Raw genomic sequence first — 23,438 nt, 5'->3', positions numbered from 1 at the left:
ACAGTGAGGCCCCATCTCTTAAAAAAAAAAAAAAGAAAGAAAAAAAAGAAAAGAAAAAGAAAAAAAAGAGCTCTCTGGCAGATGAATGGCACATGGACAGTAGGGGGAGCCAGAGGGGCAGCAGGGAATCTGCAGTGGGGATGTGACCTGGAGGGAGATGGGAGGGAGGGATGGAGAGAAGTGGACCGATTTGGAACATGCTCCATTTTGGTCTTAGAGAAAAAATGGATACACATTCGATGTAACCGAACCCAAGCTCAGTGGCTTGATATTTGAAAGGAAAACAAGAGAGACGAGAACTGGTGGAAGGAAAAGCAGGTTTATTCCAAGAGACAGCAAACCAAGAAGATGGTGGACTCTTGTTCCGAAGCACCATCTTAAGTCAGTACAAATTTTAGGCTGTTTTTATGTTAAGGGCAGGGAGAAGAGAAGAGGGTAGAGATCAAGAGGTAACTGAGGCAGGGTACGGTGACTCACACCTATAATCTCAGCAATTTGGTAGGTTGAGGCGGGAAGATCACTTGAGCCCAAGAGTTTGGGACCAGCCAGGGTAACATAGCGAGACCCCATCTTTACAAAATAAAGAAAAAATTAACCGAACCCAGTGGTGGCACGTGCCTCTGGTCCCAGCTGAAGCGAGGGGATAGCTTGAGCCCAGGAGGTGGAGGCTGCAGGGAGCCATGATCACACCACTGCACTCCAGCCTGGGTGGCAGAGCAAGACCTTGTCTCTAGAGAAAAGAAAAGAGGCTTGGGCTGGGCACGGTGGCTCACGTCTGTAATCCCAGCACTTTGGGAGGCCGAGGCGGGAGGATCAAGAGGTCAGGAGATTGAGACCATCCTGGCTAACATTGGTGAAAGCCCGTCTGTACTTAAAAATACAAAAATTAGCTGGGCATGGTGGTGGGCGCCTGTAGTCCCAGCTACTCAGGAGGCTGAGGAAGGAGAATGGCCTGAACCTGGGAGGCAGAGCTTGCAGTGAGCCGAGACCGCACCACTGCACTCCAGTCTGGGTGTGAGAGGGAGACTCTGTCTCAACATAATAATAATAATTATTATTATTTATTATTATAAAGAGGGATATAAATATATCCCCTTTTATTTAAAGAGGGATATAATAATAATAATTATTATTATTATTATTTAAAGAAGATAATAATTTAAAGAAAATAATAAAGAAAAGAAAAGAGGCCAGGTGCAGTGGCTCCTGGTTTGAGTTCAGCCTGGGCAACATAGCAAGACCCTGTCTCTACAAAAAATAAAATTAGCCGGGCATGGTGATGTGTGCACCTGTGGTCCCCGCTACTCAGGAGGCTGAGGAGGGAGGATCACCTGAGTCTGAGGAGATCGAGGTTGCAGTGAGCCATGATTGTACCGCTGCATTCTAGCCTGGGCAATAGAGTGATTCTGTCTCAAAAAAAAAAAAAAAAAAAAAGCAAAGCAAAGAAAGCAAGCAAGAGAAGGAAGGAAGGAAAAAAGGAAGGAAGGAAGGAAGGAAAGAAGGAAGGAAGGAAGGGAAAGACAGAAAAAAGGAAAAGCCTGCTTGGGCAATAGAGTAACTCTGAAAAAAAAGAAAGAAAGAAGGAAGAAAGGAAGGAAGGAAGGAAGGAAGGAAGGAAGGAAGGAAGGAAGGAAAGAGAGAGAGAGAAGGAAGGAAGGAGCCAAGCATGGTGGTCCATGCTTGTAATCCCAGCACTTTGGGAGGATGAGGCAGGTGGATCACCTGAGGTCAGAAGTTCGAGACCAGCCTAACCAACATGGTGAAACCCCGTCTCTACTAAAAATATAAAAATTAGCCAGGCATGTTGGCGGACACCTGTAGTCCCAGCTACTCGGGAGGCTGAGGCAGGAGAATCGCTTGAACCCAGGAGGTAGAGGGTGCAAAAAAGAAGAAGAAAGGAAGAAGAAGAAGAAGAAGAAGAAGAAGAAGAAGAAGAAGAAGAAGAAGAAGAAGAAGAAGAAGAAGAAGAGGAGGAGGAGGAGGAAGAGGAGGAGGAGGAGGAGGAGGAGGAGGAGGAGGAAGAAGAAGAAGAAAGGAAAGAGGGAAAGAGGGAAAGAAGGAAAGAGAGAAAGGGAGGAAGGAAAAGCCTAGGTGTTCCACAGCAGAGGCACATAGGTACATAGTTGTAACTAACTTGCCCTTGGTACCTTGTTACCTGGAGTGCTTTTGTGTGCCAAGCATTATTTCAATTCATTCATCTTTGCATGCGATACACACAGTCGTCATTCATCCACTGACTTTACAGGTGGACCAATTACCTGTAAGTGGCCATAGGGGTTGACTAAATTTCCCAACATCACTCAGTTAGTAAGAGGCAGATGCAGGATCAGTATTGGGCAGCAGGCTGTGGAGTTCATGCTATTCACCTTGACATGGCACTCCCTAGTGGATGCGGGGGGGCTGAGCTTCTCAGTGCATGTTGGTTACAGTAGAGGAGAAGCGGCTCTGAAGGTAGACCCTGTGTGTGTGTGCATGCACGCGTGCGTGATCAGATAGCTGAGGGGTTTATGTCCAAGTTCACATCTCGTCTCTCCATCTCCCCTGACCCCACCCCAGGGTGCTGGAGAGAAAGGAGCAAAAGGAGAGCCCGCAGTGATTGAAAAGGTGAGGGGTCTGGATTGCGAGGGGGTTGAGGGGCTTCATGATGACAGGGGTCGTCGACACTCATTTCTCCCTTTAGGGGCAGCAGTTTGAGGGACCTCCAGGAGCCCCCGGACCCCGAGTAAGTCATGGCTGAGTTTCCTTCTTCCAGTCTTTCCCTTCCAGCTGAGTGGTGTTTAAGCCCCTGGAGTGAGGAGTTGGGGTGTAATGTTGCCTGGCCAAGTGGAGGGTAGTGGACATTTGAGGCTGAAAGGATGAGTCAAAATAGGGAGAATGAACAACATAGAGACTGGGCAACATAGCAAGACCCCATCTCTTTAAAAATAGCCACATATTGGCCAGGCGCAGTGCCTCATGCCTGTAATCCTAGCACTTTGGGAGACTGAGGTGGGCAGACCGTGAGGTCAGGAGATCAAGACCATCCTGGCTAACACAGTGAAACCCTGTCTCTACTAAAAATACAAAAAATTAGCCGGGCGTGGTGACGGGTGCCTGTAGTCCCAGCTACCCGGGAGGCTGAGGCAGGAGAATGGCGTGAACCTGGGAGGCAGAGCTTGCAGTGAGCCGAAATAGTGCCACTGCACTCCAGCCTGGGTGACAGAGCGAGACTCCATCCCCCGGCCCCCAAAAAAATATAGCCTCATATTAAAAAAAAAAATAGTGGTACCCACTTGTAGTCCCAACTACTTGGGAGGCTGAGGTGGGAGGATTGCTTGAGCCCAGGAGTTGGAGGCTGCAGTGAGCTATGATCATGCCACTGCACTCCAGCATGGGTAACAGAGTGAGATCATCTCTAAAAAAAGATTAGGGGTCAGAGAGTAGCGTTGGGGGTGAGTGTGGGTCAGCATTGCATTGGAAGAGTTGGAGTGACTCTGTAGTGGGGTAGGGAGGTCAGCCTGAGGTTAGAGTCAGTGAGTGGTAGGTTGAAAGTCAGCCTAGCTCAAACTTTGCACTTCCTGTGACTCCTGTTTCTCTGTCCCCAACAGGGGGTGGTTGGCCCCTCAGGCCCTCCTGGCCCCCCAGGATTCCCTGGCGACCCTGGTCCACAGGTAAGAGACTCCCACTGGAGTGTATACTTCCCAGAGGAGTGAGGTTTGGGGCTGGGAGCATGATGGTCTGAACATAGATATGAGGGCGTGGCACTCGGGAACACCATCTCAGGGCTGGCACTGACCTCTTCTGTTCTCTGTCTCCCATCTGTGAACTATTTCTCTGGTTCCCCTTGTGTTTCTGGGGCCTACTCTTTGCTTTTCTTCTTTTGCCTGTCTCTGTTTCTGAGTGTCTTTCATCTCTGTCTTTCTCCTGTTGTGACTCTGTCTCTGTCTCTCTTCTGTCTCTCTCTGTTGGTCTCTGTCTCTCTCCCTCCCCCCATCTCTCTATCTTTGCCTCTCTCTCTATTTCTCCATCTCTGTCTCTTTACCTGGCTTTTCTGTCTGTCTGTCTCTCTTTGTTTCTGTCTCTGTATGTCTCTCCATCTGCCTCCATCCTTCTCCGCCTCTCTCTCCCCTTCTCTTTGTCTCTGTCTCCATCTCTGTCTTTTCCTTTCCCCGTCTCTCTATTTCTCTCTCTCTTTCCTTGCCATGCTCCCTCTTTGATTCTGTCTCTGTCTCTCTCCATCTCTCCCTCTCTCTCTCTTTCTGACTCATCCTTCTGTGCCTCCCCTGTCCTCGCTCTCTCTCTCCCTCTCTACCTGTCTCCACCTCTCTTCCCCCATCCCTCTCTCAGGGCCCTGCTGGCCTCCCAGGAATCCCCGGCATTGATGGGATCCGAGGCCCACCGGGCACTGTGATCATGATGCCGGTAAGGAGATGGAGTGGCCCAGTCTTGGGGAGTGGAGTCCTGGTCCAGGAGGGGGCTCTCCTGGGGGCTTCCCTCACCACTAAATTCCTCCCAGTTCCAGTTTGCAGGCGGCTCCTTTAAAGGACCCCCAGTCTCATTCCAGCAGGCCCAGGCTCAGGCAGTTCTGCAGCAGACTCAGGTGAGTGGGAGGTGTGGACATAGTGGGAGGAACCCCAGAGAGTGATACAGTCTGGGCGTAAGGAGGGGCTGGGCAGGAGAGGGGGGATATTTTTCTCCTGTAGATGCCTCTGCGGGGAATGTTGGGGGTCTTGTGGGAGGCCCCAGGCTCTGACCCCTCTGTCTTTCCAGCTCTCTATGAAAGGCCCCCCTGGTCCAGTGGGGCTCACTGGGCGCCCAGGCCCTGTGGTGAGTAAGGGGACGACTGCATGGAGGGGGCGGTGCATGCCATTAGTGGAGAAGAATCATCTTCTAACCACACTTCTCCATCTCTCCTCCCCCAAGGGTCTCCCCGGGTATCCAGGTCTGAAAGGAGAGGCGGGAGCAGAAGGGCCACAGGTGAGACTGGTGGAGATAGGGCAGGATCGGATGGGAGGAGCCTTCCCCCAGGACCACAGGACGTAGTGCTGGATGGGGAAAATACCAAAGGGGCTGAGGATACCCTTGCAATTCATGACTTTCCTAGAGAATGGCGGCTCACGTCTGGACTCCCAGCACTTTGGGAGGCCGAGGTGGGAGGATTGCTTGAGGCCAGGAGTTCAAGACCAGTCTGGGCAACATAGGGAGACCCCGTCTGTACAATAAATAAATATGTCCTTCCAAGCTGGGTACAGTGGCACACACTTGTAGCCTCAACTCCTTGGGAGACTGAGGAGGGAGTATTACTTGAGCCCAGGTGTCCAGCCTGGGCAATACGGCAAGACCCTATCTCTAATTTTTTTTTAGTACAATAGAATAAGTCCCTCTTTCTTCTTATTTTCCTTTCCTTCCTCCTTTTCTCTTTCTTCTAGGGTCCCCGAGGCCTGCAGGGACCTCATGGACCCCCTGGCCGAGTGGGCAAGATGGTGAGTGACAGCGAGGTCCCCAGACCACCCCTTATCCATCCCTCGACACCCAACATGAGCCTTGGCTTTGTGACCTTGGAGTCTGCTGGTGTCATTAGTGGGACAAGAGTGCCGAAGGCAGGGAACAGCAGCTCCGCTGAACGTGTGGTAAAGGAATCCGGCCAGGCCGTAGAGTCAGGAAGGACTTGCCTGCAGGAGTGACGCTTGCCCTGAGATCTGAAATAGAACCGGATGAACGGATGGGGAAGTGGAAGACACAGCATGGCAAAAAAGAGGCCTGTCACATGGAAGGAAATGACAAATAAGTCAATTTCAGATAGAGTCATGCACCACATAACGGTGCTTATAAGATGATTGGCTGCACGCAGTGGCTCACGCCTGTAATACCAGCACTTTGAGAGGCCGAGGCAGGTGGATCATTTGAGGTTAGGAGTTTGAGATCAGCCTGGTCAACATGGGGAAACCCCGTCTCTACTAAAAATACAAAAATTAGCCGGGCATGGCAGCGTGCGCCTGCAATCCCAGCTACTCGGAAGGCTGAGGCATGAGAATAGCTTGAATCCAGGAAGCAGAGGTTGCAGTGAACCATTGCACTCCAGCTTGGGTGACAGAGTGAGACTGTGTCTCAAATAATAAGAATAAGAATAAATAAGTAAGTTGCTGGTCCCATGAGATTATGATACTGTATTTTTACTGTACCATTTATATGTTTGGGTATGTTTAGACATACAAATACTTACTATAGCTGGGTAGGGTGGCTCATGCCTGTAATCTCAGCACTTTGGGAGGCCAAGGCGGGCACGTCATGAGATCAGGAGATTGAGACCATCCTGGCTAACATGGTGAAACCCCGTCTCTACTAAAAATACAAAAAATTAGCTGGGGGTGGTGGTGGATGCCTGTAGTCCCAGCTACTCAGGAGGCTGAGGCAGGAGAATGGCGTGAACCCAAGAGGCAGAGGTTGCAGTGAGCCGAGATCATGCCACCACACTCCAGCCTGGGCAACAGAGCAAGACTCTGTCTCAAAAAAAAAAAAAAAAATCAGCCATGGCATAGCGGCTCATATCTGTAATCCCAGCACTTTAGGAGGCTGAGGTGAAAGGATGGCTTGAGCCCAGGAGTTTGAGACCAGCCTGGGCAACATGGCGAAACCCGGTGTCTACACAAAATACAAATAAAAAATTAGCCAGGCGTGGTGGTGTGCACCTGTAGTCCCAGCTATTTGGGAAGCTGAGGTGGGAGGATTGCTTGAGCCAGGAGTTCAAAGCTACATTGAGTCATGATCATGCCACTGCACTCCAGCCTGGGCAAGAGAGCAAGACCTCAGCTCTAGAACACATAAATACATTTTAAAAAATAATATCTTAGCCTGGGTGTGGTGGCTCATGCCTATAATTCCAGCAGTTTTGGAGGCTGAGGAGGGTGGATTGCTTGAGTTCAGGAGTTTGAGACCAGCCTGAGCAACAGAGTGAAACCCCCACCATCTCTACCAAAAATACAAAAAATTAGCCAGACATGGTGGCATGCGCCTGTGGTCCCAGCTACTCATGAGGCTGAAGTTGCAGTGAGCTGAGAACGTGCCACTGCACTCCAACCTGAGTGACAGAGTGAGACCCCGTCTAAAAAAGAAATCTTGATGTTGATGATGATGATGAAGTTGGGTTCCTAATTTGGGGGAGGGTTCATCATTGACTTTTGGGCTCACTTTCTCCATAGGGCCGCCCTGGAGCAGATGGGGCTCGGGGCCTCCCAGGGGACACCGGACCTAAGGTAGGTGATGGGGCTGAGGTAAGACTTGGTGGGGGCTGTCAGGCTTATGAGGTCAAGGCTCACTGGTGTCTCTGGACAGGGTGATCGTGGCTTCGATGGCCTCCCAGGGCTGCCTGGTGAGAAGGGCCAAAGGGTGAGTGTGTGAGGTCCCTCCCCCAGATCTAAACCCTCCTTCCAGTATTCAACTCCCCCCTCTCCTCCCTCAGTATCAGAGTCATGATGCCCATGTCACTCCTCACACCCCATCTGCCTTCCCAGGGGGCTGGTCTCTCTGCCAACACCCTTCCACTCTGAACTCCCCTCTGTTCCCTCTCCAGGGTGATTTTGGCCATGTGGGGCAACCCGGTCCCCCAGGAGAGGATGGTGAGAGGGTAAGTTTGGAAGAGAGTTAGGGTCTGGTTTGATGAGTAAGTTTGGAAGCCTGAATGAGAATCAGAGAGGAAGATCTGGAGGTCTCAGTGGCCAGCCTGAGAGCTGGGGACACACTGTGGGGTGAGGAGGTGAGACTTGCAGGTCTAGGATTGGAGTCAGGTGCCTGAATGGAATCCCATGGACTTAGTCTGCAGGTTCCCAGGGATCTTGGTCTAATTCCAAGACCCCCTGGAAGGGGCTGCCCAGATGAGAGGAGGTGGCTCTCCCAGGGTTGTGTCTTCCTGTTCCCAAGTAATGATGCTTTCCCACAGGGATCAGAGGGACCTCCAGGGCCCACTGGCCAGGCTGGGGAGCCGGTGAGTATCAGGGATCCCTGGGCCCCTTGCTTGGTGCAGCGGAGGGAGTCAGGACTCCCAGGGCCCCAGGACTTATAGGCTCCTGGGAACTCGCAAGGCCACACAGAGGTGATGTGGAGATAATTCGCCTGCTCCCTTGCAGGGTCCACGAGGACTGATTGGCCCCAGAGGCTCCCCTGGCCCCACGGGTCGCCCGGTGAGTGTCACTGGCTCTCTGCATCCCTGTCTGTCTTTTGTTTGTTTGTTTGTTTTGAGATTAGTGTCTCACTCTGTTGCCCAGCCTGGAGAGCAGTGGTGAGATCTCAGCTCACTGCAACCTCCGCCTCCTGGGTTCAAGCGATTCTCATGCTTCAGCTTCCTGAGTAGCTGGGACTACAGGCACCCAAAATCATACCTGGCTAATTTTTGTATTTTTAGTAGAGATGGGGTTTCACCATGTTGGTCAGGCTGGTCTCAAACTCTTGGCCTCAAGCGATCCTCCCAAAGTGCTGGGATTACAGGTCTGAGCTACTGTTCCCAGCCCCTATATGTCTTTTTTTTCTCACTTTTCTGCCTTCTGCATGGCCATATCTGTTGTGGCTTCTATGTCCGCTCAACTTTCTTTTTCTTTCTTTCTTTTCTTTTCTTTTTTCTTTTTTTTTTTTTTTGACAGAGTTTTGCTCTTGTTGCCCAGGCTGGAGTGTAATGGCATGATCTCTGCTCACTGCAACCTCTGCCTCACAAGTTCAAGCTATTCTTCTGCCTCAGCCTCCTGAGTTGCTGGGATTACATGCCTGGCTAATTTTTGTGTTTTTAGTAAAGACAGGGTTTCACCATGTTGGCCAGGCTGGTCTTAAACTCCCAACCTCAGGTGATCCGCCCGCCTCAGCCTCCCAAAGTGCTGGGATTACAAACATGAGCCGCAGTGCCCGGCCCCGCCCACCTTTCCACCTGCATCTCTTGGTGTCTCAGACTCAGGCTCCCCACTTGTTGCTCTGTCTTGGTCTCACATCTTCTTTTCCCCTAGGGTGTGACTGGAATTGATGGTGCTCCTGGTGCCAAAGGCAATGTGGTATGTGCCCTGTGCCCTCTGACCCCGATTGTCCACATCCCTATTCCCTTCCATGACTGACCCCCCCGCCAAGTCAATTTCACTAATGCCTCAGCACCATGACCCCTCTCAGCTTCACTGAAACACCACTTTCTCCTCAGGGTCCTCCGGGAGAACCAGGCCCTCCGGGACAGCAGGGAAACCATGGGTCCCAGGTTTGGACTATCTTTCCCAATAATGGGGCATGGGAGTGGTCAGCTGAGACCTTAGACCATGCCCAGGCTTCCCAACCTCCACACTCACCGCTTCTTTCTTATGCCTTCCCTCATCTTCTTTTTCTGTCCCCAGGGACTCCCCGGTCCCCAGGGACTCATCGGCACTCCTGGGGAAAAGGTGAGTGACAGCTCCACCTACCGCAACCTCCTCAAGTCTCCTTCCTTCAACTCTGTTGCCAGGAAAATTTTCCCACCAGGACCCCTCTGTTAGCTCTGGATAGTGATAAACTGCAGCATTCCCTAAGCCAGCCCAGAGTTACAAAGTGTCCTTGTTGGGGAAGGATTGGTTGCAAGAAACAGAAACCCACCAAGGCTAGCGCACATAAGGGATATTGTCAGGATACAGAGAGCCCACAGAAGCCTGTCACAGAAGATATTACCAAGATGTACGGGCCCTGCGGGCTCATCTTTGTTCCCTGGCACATCTGCTTCCGCCTTCCCTGGCAGACACACTTCTTTCTGCACATATCTTTTTTTGTGCGGCGGGGACAGCGTCTCACTCTGTCACCCAGGCTGGAGTGCAGTGGCTCAATAATGCCTCATTTCAGCCTTGACTTCCCTGGGCGCAGGTGACTCTCCCACCTCAGTCACCCGAGTAGCTGGGACTATCGGCGCATGCCACCATGCCTGGCTAATTTTTCTTCTCTCTCTCTCTCTTTTTTTTTTTTTTTCTTTTTTGTAGAGATGGGGTCTCCCTGTGTTGCCCAGGCTGGTCTTGAACTCTTGGGCTCAAGCAATTCATCTGCCTTGGCCCCCCAAAATGCTAGGATTACAGGCAAAAGCCATGATGCCCAAGTGGGCATTTTTAAAGAGAGGGGTGTGCCTATGAATCCTCCATTTCAACATGTCTCTTGCACTGTTTTAATTCAATTTTATTTATTATCTTTGTGGGTACAGAGTAGGTATATACGTATGGAGTACATGAGATGTTTTGATACAGGGATGCGCATAAAGAATCATGTCACGGAGAATGGGGTATCCGTCCCCTCAAGTATTTATTCTTTGTGTTACAAACAATAGTTATACTACTTTAGTTTTTTTTCTTTCTTTCTTTTTTTTTTTTTTTTTTGAGACGGAGTGCAGTGGCGCAATCTCGGCTCACTGCAAGCTCCGCCCCCTGGGTTTCACGCCATTCTCCTGCCTCAGCCTCCCGAGTAGCTGGGACTACAGGCGCCTGTCACTACACCCGGCTAATTTTTTGCATATTTAGTAGAGACGGGGTTTCACCGTGTTAGCCAGAATGGTCTCAATCTCCTGACCTCATGATCCACCCGCCTCAGCCTCCCAAAGTGCTGGGATTACAGGTGTGAGCCACCACGCCTGGCAGTGTTTTTTTGTTTTTTTTGATGGAATTTCACTCTTGTTGTCCAGGCTGGAGTGCAATGGCATGATCTCAGCTCACTGCAACCTCCGCCTCCCATGTTCAAGTGATTCACCTACCTCAACCTCCCAAGTAGCTGTGATTACAGGTGCCCACCACCACACCCAGTTAATTTTTGTATTTTTAGTAGAAACAGGGTTTCACCATGTTGGTCAGGCTGGTCTCGAACTCCTGACCTCAGGTGATCCACCCTCCTTGGCTTCCTAAAGTGCTGGAATTATAGGCGTGAGCCACTGCGCCTGGCCTCTTTTAGTTATTTTTAAATGTAAAATTAAATTATTACCCAAAGCTGGGCACAGTGGCTCACGCCTGTAATCTCAACACTTTGGGAGGCCGAGGTGGGCGGATCACCAAGGTGGCCTGGCCAACATAGTGAAACCCCGTCTCTAATAAAATTACAAAAATTAACCGGGTGCTGAAGTCCCAGTTACTCCAGAAACTGAGGCAGAAGAATCACTTGAACCTGGGAAGAGGTTGCAGTGAGCCGAGATCGCGCTACTGCACTCCAACCTGGGTGACATGTAATTGACTATAGTCACCCTCTTGGGCTATCAATCTTGTACTGTTTTTATATTCTTCCTTGCAACCTTCCCAGAAGCAATGGATTTCTGAGGATCAAAGAGGGAAATAGGCTTGCCTGGGGTCACACAGCAAGTTTGGGCAGAGCTGGGATAGATTTCCTGGCCAGTGAGCTCTGCTTATTTCCTAACCTTGAGGCGGCTGCATGTCTGCGTAGATCTGATCCTAGTGGTACTCCAGAGCTCTGAGCACCTCTGTCTCTCCCCTGCTGTTCATCTTCTTTCAGGGTCCTCCTGGAAACCCAGGAATTCCAGGCCTCCCAGGAGCCGATGGCCCCCCGGTAAGAACCACGAGCTGGAAAAAGTAGGAAGGAGAAGGGGGAAGCTTGGGAATTGGAATGGCAAGTTTTGGTCTCTGACAACTTAGAATGTTTCTTCCCCAGGGTCACCCAGGACATGAGGGCCCCACGGGAGAGAAAGGGGCCCAGGTGAGTGACCAGGAGGTTAGGCTGGGTTGGGGATGAGGGTCGGGAGGCAGGGCCTGGAGTCAGGGGCCACAGAGGAGAGAGATGAGGACTCTTAGAATGTGGAAAGGACTATCTGGAATGGCACTGACCTTATCTTCCTCCCAGGGTCCACCAGGGTCGGCAGGCCCCGCGGGCTATCCTGGACCTCGGGGAGTGAAGGTAGGTGATACTGGGGCCTTGCGGGTAGGAGTCATTTACCAGCTTTGGGTTCAGGGATGCAACGCAGCTCCACTGGAAACTTCTGAATGTGTGGAGAGGGGAATCAGCTGGTCAGGCCAGATGTCGTGGGACTGTGGTTTGGAGCTGCACAGCCAAGGACAGCCTTACAGTATGGTTGTCACCTTGTCACCTTGTTGTTGAAAACAGCTAAACCCATTAGAGGCCGAACACATTTATTTCTTTTTTCTTTCTCTTTTTTCTTTTTTTTGAGACAGAGTCTCGCTTTGTCACCCAGGCTGGAGTGTAGTGGAGTGATCTCGGTTCACTGCAACCTCTGCCTCCTCCCTGATTCAAGTGATTCTCCTGCGTCAGCTTCCCGGGTAGCTGGGACTACAGGCATGCACCACCAGGCCCGGGTAATTTTTGTATTTTTAGTAGAGACAGGGTTTCACCATGTTGGCCAGGTTGGTCTCGAACTCCTGACCTCAGGTGATCCACCCTCCTTGGCTTCTCAAAGTGGCTGGGATTACAGGCGTAAGCCACTGCGCCTGGCCCAAGGGTTGTGTTAACTCAAACACAGAATCACATAATCTATATGCACAGTAATGCTGGCTTAAGCCAAGAGCTGCACCTTGGCTAAATAGAGGTGCAGGGGCGTTAGAGTTCATGTCCATATGGAAGCTGAGTCCAGTGACATTGTAACCAAATACAGATGTAATTTACCTGAACATGTGTGCATTAGACAAGCTTAGACACACTATAATCAAGGAATTGGCTATACTGTAGCAGGCACAGAGTTTGGCAAGCATCACCCTCAGAGTTACATTGTAGCCAAGCATAGTTACATTTTTTATCTTTTTTTGTTTTTGTTTTAGTTTTTGAGACCTGGTTCTGCTCTTGTTGCCCAGGCTGGAGTGCAGTGACACCATCTGGGCTCACCGCAACCTCTGCCTCCCGGGTTCAAATGATTCTCCTGTCTCAGCCTCTCCAGTAGCGGTATTACAAGCATATGCCGCCATGCCTGGCTAATTTTTGTATTTTTAATAGAGAAAGAGTTTCTCCGTTGGTCAGTCTGGTCTTGAACTCCTGACCTCAGGTGATCCGCCCGCCTTGGCCTCTCAAAGTGCTGGGATTACAATTGTGAGCCACCATGCCCAGCCCTAAACGTTTTATTTTTTAGAGACAGGGTCTTCTCTGTTGTCCAGGCTGGAATATAGTAGCATAATCATGGCTCACTGCAGCCTTCAACTCCTGTGCTCAAGTAATCCCCTCATTTTAGCCTCCTGAATAGCTAGGACTATAGGTGTATGCCACCAGGCTTGGCAGTTTTTTTCGTTTGATTATTATTATTATTATTATCGAGACAGGGTCTCAGTCTGTTGCCCACGCTGGAGTGCAGTACCACCATCACAGTTCACTCACTGCAGCCTGGAGCTCCCAGGCTCAATCAATCCTCCCACCTCACCCTCCCAGGTAGCTAGGACTACAGGTGCACGTCAGCACATCTGGCTACCTTTTTTTTTTTTTTTTTGTACTTTTTGTATAGATGAGGTTTTCCTATGTTGCCCAGGCTGGTCTGGAACTCCAGGGCTCAAGCAATCCTCCAGCCTCTGCCTCCCAAAATGTTGGAATTATAGGCGTGAGCCACCATGCCCAGCCTGTAGTTACATTAATTGATCCCTAGTTGAGTCTAGTTACATTGTAACCAATCCCTACCTGTAGTAGTTGAGTCTAGTTACATTGTAGCCAAAGCTAGAGAACAACTTGCAGCCAAGCTCAGTTACATTGTTTCTCTGTGGCTGGAGACTAACCACATGGGTTGTATTGGATCCAAGTGCATTGTCATTGTAGCCACTGAGCTCAGAGATGTTGCAGCCAAGCGCAGTGTTCAGAGTTTGGTATGAGCAGCATCCAGACTTGTACTAAGCGCTGTCTCCATAGCCAAGCACAGAGTCGCCTTGTAGCTGGCACAATGGGGAACATTCCTTTGCCTTTATAATGAGGTCCGGGCCTGGAATGTTCATCCTCTTTCTTCTGCCAGAAGGAACTGTGGACAAAGCGTCTCCAGGAGATGGGAATCACTTACTTGGAAATTTGGCCTTCCCCGCACACCCCCGCACAGATGACCTTGGGAGGCCTCCAGTGGGGAGGGAGGGGTCTCTGGGGAAAGATCATTTCTTCTGAAGCTGCCCCTCCCAGCTTCTGCCTAGCATCCTCTTGGGACTATCCTGGCTGCTTTAGAGCAGGGGACTGAGTTTGGGTTCCTTCTTAAGCAGGGAAGAAGCTTGAGAGCTTTTTTATTTTTCAGGGCACTTCAGGCAACCGGGGCCTCCAGGGGGAGAAAGGCGAGAAGGTGAGGAGAGAAGAATTCATCAGAGGAGAGGGAGCCCCAGTCATGGGGTCCTGGTTGTGTTCCTTCCCCGAGGCCCTCACTTCTGGCCTCTGTCTGTCTCACCCAGGGAGAGGACGGCTTCCCGGGCTTCAAGGGCGATGTGGGGCTCAAAGGTGATCGGGTAAGACCAGCACCAGATGAGGGGTGGTGTGGGTCTGGGGGGCTCGGGGAAGATGGGAAGGGGATGAGCTGGGGCTAGAGGAGCAGGAAGGACAAAAGATGGATATTAAAGACTCTCCTTTTTCTTCCAGGGGAAACCCGGAGCTCCAGGTCCCCGGGGAGAGGATGGTCCCGAGGGGCTGAAGGGGCAGGAGGGGCAGGCTGGCGAGGAGGGGCCCCCAGGCTCAGCTGGCGAGAAGGTAAATGACTCCACCCTCCAGCCTCCCACAGTCAAGGGGTCCCCAACCTTTTCCCTCTGCCCTTTGCCCTTTGCCCTTTAATTAAACCTTCGACCTCAGGAGGTTGCTACCATCCTTGTCATCTTTAATTCCTCAGCTCAGCATTATAGAGCAATTTAATGCACCCAACTTATGTGTTTATCTCCATAACCAACACATGCAATAGGCATTTTCATCCCATTTTACAGACAAGGAAAACTGAGACTTGGAATGGCTGATTGACCTGCCCAAGGATATGCCCCTAGCAGGCAGGAGCGAGGACTTGAACTTTTTTTCCCTGACTCCCATCCCATTAGCCCATTCACCATGCCCCAGCCAGCCTGACCTTTCCTCCTCTGACCTCCAGGTTGCAATTTCTGACCTTTGTCCCATAACCTCTCTGCAGGGCAAGCTTGGTGTACCAGGTCTCCCAGGTTATCCAGGACGCCCTGGACCTAAGGTAGGAAGCTGGGGGTGGAGGTAGAGATGGAGATGGGCAGGATTCAGAGACTAACGTCCGGGGGTCCAGGCTGTGGTCTTGGGGGATGAGCTGCCCGCCCCAAGGGCCATTGAGAGAATGTAAAATGTGGGCTTTGGCCAGGCATAGTGGCTCATGCCTATAATCCCAGCACCCTGAGAGGCTGAAGTGAGAGGATTGCTTGAGCCCAGGAATTCAAGACCAGACTGGGCAACATGGCAAAACGTTTTCTCTACAAAAACATATAAAAATTAGCCAGATGTGGCCAGGCACGGTGGCTCATGGCTGTAATCCAAACACTTTGGGAGGCAGAGGCAGGCGGATCACTGGAGGCCAGGAGTTCAAGACCAGCCTGGCCAACATGGAGAAACCCCGTCTCTACTAAAAATTCAAAATTAGCCAGGCGTGGTGGTGCATACCTGTAATCCCAGCCACTCGGGAGGCTGAGGCAGGAGAACCGCTTGAACCCAGGAGGCAGAGGTTGCAGTGAGCCAAGATCATGCCATTGCACTACAGCCTGGGCAACAAGAACGAAACTCCATCTAAAGAAAAAAAAAAAAAAAATTAGCCAGATGTGGCCGGGCGCAGTGGCTCACAGCTGTAATCCCCACAATTTGGGAGGCAGAGGCAGGTGAATCACTTGAGGTCAGGAGTTTGAGACCAGCCTGGCCAATGTGGTGAAACCCTGTCACTACTAAAAATACAAAATAATTAGCTGGGCATAGTAGCATGCACCTGTAATCCCAGCTACCCAAGAGGCTGAGACAGGAGAATTGTTTGCCACTGCACCTCAGCCTGGGTGACAGAAGGGTACTCTGTCTCAAAAAAAATTTTTTTAAGTGAGCTTTGGCATCACACAGACTTGGGCTCAAATACCCTCTTACCTGCTACGCGATCTTGGGCAAGTTTCTTGAGCCTGTTTTCTCTGCTGTGAAACAGACATCCCAGTAATTTCCATCTCATCATTTTGATTATAATAATGTTGATAATGGTGATGATGACAGTGATTATAAAACTGTAGGATCCTTTCATTTGGTGTGATTAAGTTTCATTCACCAACAATATCAGTTAAAGGGGAGAATTATAGAATCATAAAATACACATCTTACATATCTTGAATTAATTATAACTTATAGTCAAATGTACTTATGCAAAAACGTACTTATATAAAAACATAACATTTGTTTGCCAATGTTTTGATGGGTGAGGATACTGATGAGATTCATTTTTCTGCCTAAACTACACCCATATTATATCACTGATGAGTTCTGTTTCTATAGAGTAGAGGAGGAACCTAAAGACATTTGGGGCCGGGCGCCATGGCTCATGGCTGTAATCTCAGCACGTTGAGAGGCCGAGGCGGGTGGATCACCTGAGGTCAGGAGTTCACCACCAGCGTGGCCAACATGGGAGAACCCCATCTCTACTAAAAATACAAGAATCAGCTGGGTGCAGTGGTGGGTGCCTGTAATCCCAGGTACCCGGAGGCTGAGGCGGGAGAATTGCTTGAGCCTGGGAAGCGGAGGATGCATTGAGCTGAGATGGTGCCACTTACTCCACCCTGGGCGACAGAGTGAGACTCTGTCTCAAAAGAAAAAAAAAAATAGACATTTGGGAAGATATTTGAGGGCAGAATCCTCCTAGAGTTTCACATTTTTGCTCTGTTGAGCTGATAGTTATCTCGCCTACATTGAAGTTGACAGTTTTTTTTTTCAGTGATTTCCCTTTACATTGACTCCTTTTCCTTTAACTTAGTTTTTTATTTTTTTCTTTTTAATGATTGGGAAAATAACTTTTAACTTAGTTTTAATAGACAACTTTATTTTCCTTCCTTTCTTCCTTTCTTTCTTCCTCCCTCCCTTCCTTCCCTCCCTCCCTGCATCGCCCTCCCTGTTCTTTTTTCTTTTCTTTTCTCTTTTCTTTCTTTTCTCTCTCTCTCTCTTTCTTTCTTTCTCTCTCAGTCTCTCTGTCTCTCTTTCTTTCTTCTTTTACTTTCTTTTATCTTTCTCTCTCTCTCTCTTTCTTTCTTTCTTTTCTTTCTTTTTTTTTTTTTTTTTTTTTTACGTGGAGTCTCGCTCTGTCACCCAGGCTGGAGTGCTGTGGCGCAATCTTGGCTCACTGCAAGCTTCTGCCTCCCAGGTTCATGCCATTCTCCTGCTTCAGCCTCCCAAGTACCTGGGACTACAGGCGCCCGCCACCATGCCCGGCTAATTTTTTGTATTTTTTAGTAGAGACGGGGTTAGCCAGGTTGGTCTTAATCTCCTGACTTCGTGATCCACCAACCTCGGCCTCCCAAAGTACTGGGATTGCAGGCGTGAGCCACCGCACCTGGCCTCCCTCTCTTTCTTTCTTTCTTTCTTTCTTGCTTGCTTGCTTGCTTGCTTTCCTTTCAGACAAGGTGTCGCTTTGTCATTCAGGCTGGAGTGCAATAGTGCAATCATAGCTCATTGCAGCCCCCAATTCTTGGACTCAAGCAGTCCTCCTCCCTCAACCTCCTGAGTAGCTGGGAACCACAGGTGCACATCACCTGACGAATTTTGTAATGTTTTACAGAGACAGGGTCTCGCTATGTTGCCCAGGCTGATCTCAAACTCGCAGCTTCAAGTGATTTTCCTACCTTGGCCTCCCAAAGTGCCGGGATTACAAGTGTAAGCCACTGTACCTGGCAGACTAAGGTTTTAGAAAGTCCTTGTGTGCATGTGTTCAGGACCCTCGAAGAATGTTGGGGCCAGGTGTGGTGGCTCACACCTGTACTCTCAGCACTTTCAGAGGCTGAAGTAGAAGAATCGCTAGAGGCCAGGAGTTCAAGACCAGCCTGGGCAACATAGTGAGACCCCATATCTACTAGAAATTTATTTTTAAAATTAGCTGGACATGGTGGCGTGCATCTGTAGTCCCAGCTATTCAGGAGGTTGTGGTAGGAGGATCACTTGAGCCCAGAAGGTTGAAGCTGCAGTGAGCTATGATTGCACCACTGCACTCCAGCCTGGGTGACAAAGTGAGGCTTTGTCTCTTAAAAACAAAACAAACAAAAAAAGAGTATAGGGACCATGGAAACCCCAGATGGGAAGGGAGAGTAGAGGGAGCCCGAAATGGGCTTTGAGGCGGGATGCCACCACAGACTGGGTAACTTGGGCAACTGTTTTTTCTGATCTGAACTCAGTCTGCACAGTGAGGTGTGGGAGAGGATATCAGAGCCTGTGATGTCTTCCCCCAGGTGGAGGAACGGTTCCACCAGCATGGACTGGAGTCAGTTAACAAATATTAAAAAGCACTCACCGTGTGCTAGGCAGTGGGGTATAAGACCAGTGAGCTATGCTACAGTGGGGCATTGAATAAGTAAGTCAGTAAGGGTCATTTCAATGCAATTGTTCTTCGGAAAACAAAATGGCACAATGTGACAGACGGAGGGTAACTTGGGCAGTGTGGAAGCCAGGATGGTGGCAGAAAGGCATTCTAAGGAGGTGACATCTGAATGAGATCCAAATGGTCAGGAGTGGCTGACTTTGTGGAGACCTAGGAGATGAGAATTTCAGCCAAAGAGAGCAGCTAGTGCAAAGGCCCTGAGGCAGGAATATACTGCTGTGCCCAAGGAACATCGAGGAGGTCAATTTTGCTGCAGTGAAACGAGAAGGGAGGAGAGGAAGTGAGAGGAGAGAAGAGGGCTGCCTTATAGGAGGCTGGGGCTGTAGAGACTAAGGAAGCTTCTGGAATCAGTGACCTGGAAATGCCTCAAAGGATGGTATGAGGGGCCAGTTCCACCCACCACTCACTCCTCACCCTCATGTCTTCTTTCTAATTCTCTCCACTCAGGGATCCATTGGATTTCCCGGGCCGCTGGGACCCATAGGAGAGAAAGGGAAGTCGGTGAGTCATGACTGGGGGTAAAGGAGAGGGGCGAACTTGTCTGAGGGGAACAGCATGTGTGGTTGTGTCTGATGATGGGTGGACCATGAGTGTCTGTGTCTATGCCTGGAAGCACTTGTGTGCACACATGCTATTATATGCAATGCATGACACGTGTAGGTGATTACACATGGTATTACCATGAATATGACTTTAAGTATGTGTATGTGTGTTTCATGTATCTTTCTTTCTTTCTTTCTTTTTTTTTTTTTTTTTTTTTGAGATGGAGTCTTGCTCTATCGCCCAGGCTGGTGTGCAGTGGTGCGATCTCAGCCTCCCAGGTTCAAATGATTCTCTGCCTCAGCCTCCCAGAGTAGCTGGGACTACAGGCGCCCGCCACCATGCCCGGCTAACTTTTTGTATTTTTTAGTATAGACGGGGTTTCACCGTGTTAGCCAGGATGGTCTCCATCTCCTGACTTCGTGATCCACCCGCCTCAGCCTCCCAGAGTGCTGGGGTTACAGGCGTGAGCCACTGCGCCTGGCCTCATGTATCTTTCAATATAGATGAGAGAGTTTGAATGCTGCAGCCTGCAGGCCTGTGCCTGGGTGAACAAGGGCATGAATCTGCATGCACTTTGCATGATGGTGGGCATAAATGTGTGCAAGAAGCTTGTACACATGTGTGAAAGGGCATGTGTATACACATGTGTGTGTTTCTGTGCACACTGAGTGATGTGTATACAGGCATGTATTGTATTTGTGTTGCTACATGTGTATTGTAACAGTGTTAATGAACATTGTATTTACATTCATGAGTGTATGTATACTGCTGTGTTTATCAGGACAAAGTCCTCAGATGAATCCGGGCCTGCATATGTTTACAGTGTGTATACATATGTGCAAGAGATGTATTACATGATGAGTTCTGTGTCATCTTCAGGCTGTGGATTGCCAAACGCATGCCATGATTGCATGCAATCATGTATGCATACTGCACAACTGTGATAAATATATGGATCTGTGGGCAAACATGCTTGCACGTTTGGACTCTGTAGATGCAATCATAGTTATAATTGTGTGTTTGAGATCTTTGTGTGGTTTTGAGTACAAGTTGTATTTGTGTGTATGTGTATGACTGAAAGGCTTGTGAATAAATGTGTGGCAGACAGCTTTCTGGGTCTGTGACTGGATGCCTTTTTGTGTTTGCATCATGCCTTTGCACCCTAATTCTCTTCTGCTTTCTCTCTTACAATTTATTTTCAGGGAAAGGCAGGGCAGCCAGGCCTGGAAGGAGAGCGGGGACCACCAGTAAGAAAATAGAGAGTGCCCCCTACCCTGCTGGGACCTGGGGACAGGGCTGAGAAGGAAAGGTGGTGGAGAGGTCATCAGAGGGCAGGGAAAGGGTTTGGGTTACATCAATGTCCCTGGAGAGGGAGTCACAAGGGGAGGGGACCTGGAAGACTTGGTCTCATCTCCCAGGCTCCCCCAACCCCTCATATCTGATCTTTGCCTTTTTTTTTGTTCAGGGGTCCCGTGGAGAGAGGGGGCAACCGGGTGCCACAGGGCAACCAGGCCCCAAGGTATGGGATGGGTGGGCAATCAAGGCCCCCCATGCCTCAGGCTCAGCCAGTCCCTCCCAATTCTTCCCAGTTGAGTTTGTTCTGGGGCCTGAGTCTCATTCACTCTGTCCTAGGGCGATGTGGGCCAGGACGGGGCCCCCGGGATCCCTGGAGAAAAGGTGAGTGTGTGTGTGTGTGTGTGTGTGTGTGAATGTGCATGTGTATGTGTGTCAGAGAGAGAGAGAGATTCTGAGTGGAGGACAAGTCCAAGAGATGAAGAGACATTATAATGCAGTGGTAAGAGCACAGCTTAATTGGGTGTGGTGGTGCACGCCTGTAGTCCCACCTACTCTGGAGGCTGAGATGAGAGGATTGCTTGACCCCAGGTGTTGGAAGCTGCAGTGAGCTAATCACACCACTGCACTCCAGCTTGGGTGACAGAGCAAGACTCCATCTTTAAGAAAAGAAAAAAAGGAGCACAGCCTCTGAAGTCAGAGAGCCATGAGTTCTCTGCCACTCACCTACTGTGTGCCCTTGGGCAAGTCACTTAACCTCTCTGTACCTTAGTTTTCTCCTCTGTAAAATGGGAGTAACCTCAGTCTCCCAGCCGCAGTGGTGAATAAAATGACTGACTGTGTGGAGAATGCCCTGCCCATTCCTGGCATGCAGTAAGCACTCAATGTGTGCTGGATCCTATTGTCATTATGTGGGGCTCAGGGAGTGGGCAGAGAGGCAGGAAGGATGAGACAATGACTTCCGGTTCCATTTCAGGGCCTCCCTGGTCTGCAAGGCCCCCCAGGATTCCCTGGGCCAAAGGGCCCCCCTGTGAGTGAGGTCACCCTCATTGGGGTTTGGGTGGGTGGAGGATGTGGGAAGGGAGGAGGCCCTGTATCTGTGCCCCAACTCTTTCCCACCTCATCCCCAGGGTCACCAAGGTAAAGATGGGCGACCAGGGCACCCTGGACAGAGAGGAGAATTGGTGAGTAACCCCTCAACCTTTGATTCCTGATCCTTTTTTCTTTTTCTTTTTTTTTTTTTTTGTGTGTGTGTGTGTGTGTGTGTGTGTGTGTTTTGTTTTGTTTTTGAGACACAGTCTCACTCTGTCACCCAGGCTAGAGTGCAGTGGGGGCAATCTTGGCTCACTGCAACCTTTGTCTCCCGGGTTCAAGCAATTCTCCTGCCTCAGCCTCCTGAGCGGGACTACAGGCGCGCGCCACCACACCTGGCTAATTTTTGTATTTTTAGTAGAGACGGGGCTTCATCATATTGGCCAGGCTGCTCTCAAACTCTTGGCTTCGAGTGACCCACCTGTCTCTGCCTCCCAAAGTGCTGTGATTACAGGCGTGAGCCACCACACCAGTGGCCAGATTCCTGATTCTATCAGGTCTTCCCTGTCTCCCTGTCCTCCATCCCTTCCCCCATGTAACACCCCCCACCTCCATTTAATTTTTCTCTCTAGGGTTTCCAAGGTCAGACAGGCCCTCCTGGACCAGCTGGTGTCTTAGGCCCTCAGGTCAGAATGGACTCCATAAACCTCCCTTGTTTTGTACCAGTTGGGGGATACTTAGGGGAAAGCTGGACTCCTAAGCGACTCCCCTAGGCCACCCCAACTCAAGAGGAACCTTCTTCCTCACCAGGGAAAGACAGGAGAAGTGGGACCTCTGGGTGAAAGGGGGCCTCCAGGCCCCCCTGGACCTCCTGGCGAACAAGGTCTTCCTGGCCTGGAAGGCAGAGAGGGGGCGAAGGTGAGACCCTGTCCGTTAGAGACCTTGGTTGAACATCCAAGATCAACCAAAGGCTCAGAAGCAGTCTCATGGGGGAGGGGTCCCTGAGTCACAGACTGGACGGAGATATCCCCTCCCTGGAGCTTGACTTCCCTCCTCTGCACTCCTGCAGGGGGAACTGGGACCACCAGGACCCCTTGGGAAGGAAGGGCCAGCTGGACTTAGGGGCTTTCCCGGCCCCAAGGGAGGCCCTGGGGACCCGGTGAGTATCTTTGGAGACCCTCCTGCATGTCCCTTAGAGAAGGAAAGGATGGGGGGTCAGGGGAGGGATGGGGGAATGGCATTTGGGATGTGGGAAATGATGAAAGCAAAGAAATGCTGGAGGGAACTGGAGAAGGCAGACCCCTCAAAGCTCAGTGTCCAGTCCCAGGAGAGAGGTGGGGACTGTGAGCTCCCCACAGAGGAAGACAGGACTTGGGGACACCCTTGGGAGTCTCTTGACTGTGAATTATCTCCTACTTCAGGGACCTACTGGCTTGAAGGGTGATAAGGGCCCCCCAGGGCCTGTGGGGGCCAGTGTAAGTATAACCCCCTGTGCTGGGTGGGGGCAGGGTGGAGGGGACTCAAGGTGTCTTGGAAGCTTGACATTGTCATGATAAAACCCATGATGGAGGCCAAGGCAGGCGAATCACTTGAGGCCAGGAGTTCGAGATCAACCTGGCCAACACGGTGAAACCTTGTCTCTACTAAAAATACAAAAATTAGCCAGGCATGGCGGTGAATGCCTGTAATCCCAGCTACTCTAGAGGCTGAGGCAGGAGAATCACTTGAACCTGGGAGGTGGAGGTTGCAGTGAGCCAAGGTCAGTTCTGTTGCTCACTGGCTGGGCCGTTTTAGTCCTTGGCAAGCCTCAGTTTCCTTGTCTGTAAAATAGCCATGATGAGAAGCCTCATCTCATGTATGATCACAAACCTCATTGAGATCATTTATCCAACAAATACTTATCTGTGTGTTGGCCACCAACATATAAAAACCCCTTTTCTGGCCGGGCGCGGTGGCTCAAGCCTGTAATCCCAGCACTTTGGGAGGCCGAGACGGGCGGATCACGAGGTCAGGAGTTCGAGACCATCCTGGCTAACACGGTGAAACCCCGTCTCTACTAAAAAATACGAAAAACTAGCCGGGCGAGGTGGCGGGCGCCTGTAGTCCC

At 50.4% G+C, this 23,438-nt stretch overlaps 1 protein-coding gene across 1 annotated transcript in view; it reads left to right on the top strand.

Annotated features, from left to right (window-relative positions):
- COL5A3 (collagen type V alpha 3 chain) overlaps positions 1-23,438 on the top strand; it is a 52,523-nt gene that overhangs the window by 10,154 nt on the left and 18,931 nt on the right. The window contains exons 9-41 of the mRNA XM_025367855.1: positions 2,557-2,604; positions 2,681-2,722; positions 3,588-3,650; positions 4,327-4,401; positions 4,496-4,579; positions 4,750-4,806; positions 4,903-4,956; positions 5,409-5,462; positions 7,179-7,232; positions 7,312-7,365; positions 7,550-7,603; positions 7,916-7,960; positions 8,103-8,156; positions 8,967-9,011; positions 9,152-9,205; positions 9,339-9,383; positions 11,452-11,505; positions 11,608-11,652; positions 11,797-11,850; positions 14,159-14,203; positions 14,310-14,363; positions 14,494-14,601; positions 15,026-15,079; positions 18,911-18,964; positions 20,209-20,253; positions 20,472-20,525; positions 20,639-20,683; positions 21,276-21,329; positions 21,430-21,483; positions 21,964-22,017; positions 22,142-22,249; positions 22,401-22,490; positions 22,753-22,806. Of these exons, the coding sequence (XP_025223640.1) occupies positions 2,557-2,604; positions 2,681-2,722; positions 3,588-3,650; positions 4,327-4,401; positions 4,496-4,579; positions 4,750-4,806; positions 4,903-4,956; positions 5,409-5,462; positions 7,179-7,232; positions 7,312-7,365; positions 7,550-7,603; positions 7,916-7,960; positions 8,103-8,156; positions 8,967-9,011; positions 9,152-9,205; positions 9,339-9,383; positions 11,452-11,505; positions 11,608-11,652; positions 11,797-11,850; positions 14,159-14,203; positions 14,310-14,363; positions 14,494-14,601; positions 15,026-15,079; positions 18,911-18,964; positions 20,209-20,253; positions 20,472-20,525; positions 20,639-20,683; positions 21,276-21,329; positions 21,430-21,483; positions 21,964-22,017; positions 22,142-22,249; positions 22,401-22,490; positions 22,753-22,806 (1,908 nt within the window). The remainder of the gene's footprint in view (positions 1-2,556; positions 2,605-2,680; positions 2,723-3,587; positions 3,651-4,326; positions 4,402-4,495; positions 4,580-4,749; positions 4,807-4,902; positions 4,957-5,408; positions 5,463-7,178; positions 7,233-7,311; positions 7,366-7,549; positions 7,604-7,915; positions 7,961-8,102; positions 8,157-8,966; positions 9,012-9,151; positions 9,206-9,338; positions 9,384-11,451; positions 11,506-11,607; positions 11,653-11,796; positions 11,851-14,158; positions 14,204-14,309; positions 14,364-14,493; positions 14,602-15,025; positions 15,080-18,910; positions 18,965-20,208; positions 20,254-20,471; positions 20,526-20,638; positions 20,684-21,275; positions 21,330-21,429; positions 21,484-21,963; positions 22,018-22,141; positions 22,250-22,400; positions 22,491-22,752; positions 22,807-23,438) is intronic.

Source organism: Theropithecus gelada, chromosome 19 (genome assembly GCF_003255815.1).
Source record: "Theropithecus gelada isolate Dixy chromosome 19, Tgel_1.0, whole genome shotgun sequence".
Lineage (NCBI taxonomy): Eukaryota > Metazoa > Chordata > Mammalia > Primates > Cercopithecidae > Theropithecus > Theropithecus gelada.
Note: the sequence above shows the minus strand (reverse complement) of the source record. Positions and strands in the feature narration are given on the sequence as shown.